Source organism: Hetaerina americana, unplaced genomic scaffold, assembly GCF_022747635.1.
Source record: "Hetaerina americana unplaced genomic scaffold, ioHetAmer1.1.p SCAF_11, whole genome shotgun sequence".
In the NCBI taxonomy this organism is placed as follows: Eukaryota; Metazoa; Arthropoda; class Insecta; order Odonata; family Calopterygidae; genus Hetaerina; species Hetaerina americana.
The window spans coordinates 41,792,644-41,796,195 of NW_027286181.1; the positions used below are offsets into that span (position 1 = coordinate 41,792,644).

General features: G+C 45.4%; 1 protein-coding gene across 1 annotated transcript; it reads left to right on the plus strand.

Annotated features, from left to right (window-relative positions):
• Positions 1-903: 903 nt before the first annotated feature.
• LOC139701046 (uncharacterized) lies at positions 904-2,885 on the plus strand. Its single transcript, XM_071599617.1, has one exon. It carries the CDS (start codon positions 1,063-1,065, stop codon positions 2,428-2,430), a length of 1,368 nt encoding a protein of 455 aa, XP_071455718.1. The 5' UTR covers positions 904-1,062; the 3' UTR covers positions 2,431-2,885.
• Positions 2,886-3,552: the final 667 nt, after the last annotated feature.

Here is a 3,552-nt window from a genome sequence, read left to right on the forward strand (position 1 = left end):
GTGGTTAGATTAGAGCTCTAAACACCCCCCCTCCCCCATTACGGCTCTCTAAGTACGACTGATGTATGTTTCACGCATGGGAGCTCACTGAAGTGACCGTAAAATCGCTTCCATAATTTTCTCTCCCCTCTCTATTCTCCTTGTGCATCTACCACTATTCTTTCCCGTTCTCTTCCCTTCTATCCCTATTCAGCAACTCCTGGGGGGCTGGCTGTGCGATCATATCTTTCCACTATAGCGCATAGCATCACTGGGATAACGAGATGACAAAAGCGAATGACTATCAAACATAAGTAAGTATGTGGCATAGGGTAAGGTTGTTAATGTTCCGGATATCCTCAAAAATTGAAAAATGTCATTAGTTTATTATCACTGGCGATGGCTATTAATATTGGTTTAATTTCAATGGCTCATAATACTAAGCAGTTTATAAATAAAATAAACTTTGAGTTTAATTTATGAGATGCACTCATCGGATACTTCACAAAATTGGAAGGCACTCAATTAATTGTATAAGATAAAACCTGTTTTACAAAAAATTCAAGGGACAAGAACTTTTAGTTTAGAGTTAAGTTTTCAATTCTTCCCGGAAGTTTCACAAGCCTGGCATCCCAGCATCGAAGTTAAAATATTCGTTACTCTGAAGAAATCTAACACTCAATCCCTTCCCCGTCCCAAGCTGCGGTTGCCATTCAATCGGCCTGGGTGCCTGTGGAACTCGAGTTCCACCTTCTTTTTTAGGTATCGTGGGCGTCTTATTCCATTCAGCCACACTGGGACCTTGATTGTGGCGACAGTTGTAATTTCAAGAGTAATCTAACGCCACGCGAGAACTTAAATAGAGTCCTCCAACCAGAAAAAATGAACGAATAAAATGAGCCCACAAAAAACAGCGTCTCCCATTGCGTGCCGACGAGGAAATCTTCCGGCGATTAGTCCTCTTCAGTCGCGTTTCACACCCCGAAGACTCTGCCCACTGACTTATCTTATCCGAAAGGGTTAACGGGTAAACTTACTTTCGAAGAAATTCGCAAGGCAGCCCCTGTGTGCTCCGCCGAAGCAATGGCGTCGACCGATATAGCTCACCTCGTTTCCAACGAGCACCTGCTCCAATCCATCCAGGTGTTTACCGGCCGCTCCGACGTCGTCCTCTGCGAAGACGTCGACGTTCACCGGGCGACCAGTGGCGTTGAAGGATTCCTATCCATTGTCCTCCGCGTCAACGTCCACTACCACTTCCAAGATGATCCTGAGGTCAAGAGCAAGACTTTCGTGGTGAAGCGCTTCCCCCAGACAGAGATGCTCGTGGAGTTCTCCCAGCAGAGCGGGATTTTCTCCCGTGAGGGGACATACCTCGACAAGGTCGTGTCCATCATGAAGAGGTTGTCTGACGGGAAAGTGGATATACCCCTTCCGCTGTGCTACCACATCGTCTATGGCGGCAACGATGATGCCATCGTTATGGAGGACCTCACGGAGGGCGGGTACCGCACTCCTAACCCTTCCTACTTCTCCGAAGGCCTAGACCTGTGCCACTGCAGCGTCGCGATGCGGAGGCTGGGTTGTCTGCACGGACTCGCCGTGGCTGCCGAAAGGTCCCTCCCCCCGGAGATTGGAGGTTGGCTGATGGCCTTCCCGCCCTTCGCTAGAGAGGTGTGCTTCTATGAGGCGCCGCCGGGTGTGCCGCCTAGTCCCCTGACAGGGATGACCCAGAACGCGATCGAGACAGTGCTTCTACTGTCCAAGAACATACATGGGCTGCCGAAGGAGGCGGAAGCTTCCGGCAAGCTAGCTCTGGTGTTGGAAGGTCTATGGCCGACTCTCTGTCGACTGGTAAAGGCGAATCCGGGGAGCCCGAACGTTCCCTGCCACGGAGACTGTTGGATGAACAACATGATGTTCCGCTATGACGTGCCGGAGGATGGGTCAGGGATGGAGAGAGCCGTGGACGTAAAATTCATCGATCTTCAGGTGACGAGGTACTGCCACCCGGCAATAGACATCCTCTACTTCATGTATCTCAGTACCAGGAGGTCCTTCAGGGAAAGTCACCTGGACGAGCTGCTGTCCGAGTACCACGCGTCGATGAAAGAGACCCTGAGTGCGGTGAACGGCGGCGCTCCCCCGCTGTCCCTGGAACAGCTGCGGAGGGACGTGCACGGGGAATACAAACCATTCGGGGTGATCATCGGGGCGGTAATGACCCCATTCTTCATGCTGGGGGAAGATTTCGTTCGGACGGACCCGGATCAGTTGACTCCCGAGGCGATTGACAACATGCTGAAGACTGGGAACGCGGACGCGGTCCGCACTCGCTACGCCAAAGATCCCACTTTCAAGTTGAGGCTAGAGGAGATGATTAGGGAATTGGTTGAGTTGGCTTTTCCGCACGGTTTGAATTCCACAGAAGTGTCACCGCTCCTGCAGTAGTTTCTATGGGGTATCTTCATTGACCTCGGTAGCGATTTATGTTCAATTTAAGTATATATATATATATATATATATATATATATATATATATATATATATATATATATATGTTATAGTGACACCCATTGGTGATTTGGTTTTAGGGTCGTGAAATTTACAAATAATGTGATTCATCCAAATATTAAGTTGGATCAATTTCGAATTTAGTCTAAGTATTCAGAGTGTGTTTTTAGTTTTGTTCAAAATTTTAATTCCATTCACGATTCCTCTTTTTCATATTGCACATCGGGAAGGGTTGACCGAGTGAATACATAGATGTTATGTTTTGTCTACTCGTATATCCGAACAGTTTTGTAGTTGTTGTATCCTGCATTCTTGCTTATAATCGTCTTGTTTGAGAATAAATAAAGACGTGGAATGACATCTAATCGACGTATCAACTGTGTAAATGCAAACCGTAATTTCAATATCATCGAATCCTCTTGCCCATCATCATCATCGAGTGAAATGTTATTGCATACGTTGAGTTCAATCAAACAAGAATAAATTTTTCGTTCAAGTAAATTATTTTATAATTTTTGGAAAAATTTTCATCCTTCGCACGAAAGCACTAATATAATCAAAGCAATTTCACTCCTGATGTTCATTTGATCTACTGTTTCCCCAAATGAATGGAAATGACCTTTTTCAACAAGATTCACTTCGACATAAGAGTCAATAATCGATCCGAGTTTAAATGCAAATAAATGGTTTTATATGATTTAATGTTGATTTGAATATGCCTTTTGTTTTAGAGTATGGTCTCTCAATACTCCTCTATCTTTCACGTTACTTGTGAACAGTTGCTAAGGCAGTATTTTTACGTTTATTATGCGCGACCCAAAATTCTATTATATTCTCGAGAAAACGATCCGAGAGTTTGGTGCAAGCAAAAGTCGCGATAACTCGCACGTATATAAACATTCCCATGGCCCTATAGAACAACTATTTGGTAGCTACCTCGATAGAGAAGAGGCGAGGCGTTAGAATGAGGTTCAATAAGGGAAAATTACTCAAGAAGTACACACGCAACGGAGAGATGAAAAAGAATTATTTTCAAAGGAGCACGCGTTCATTTTTACG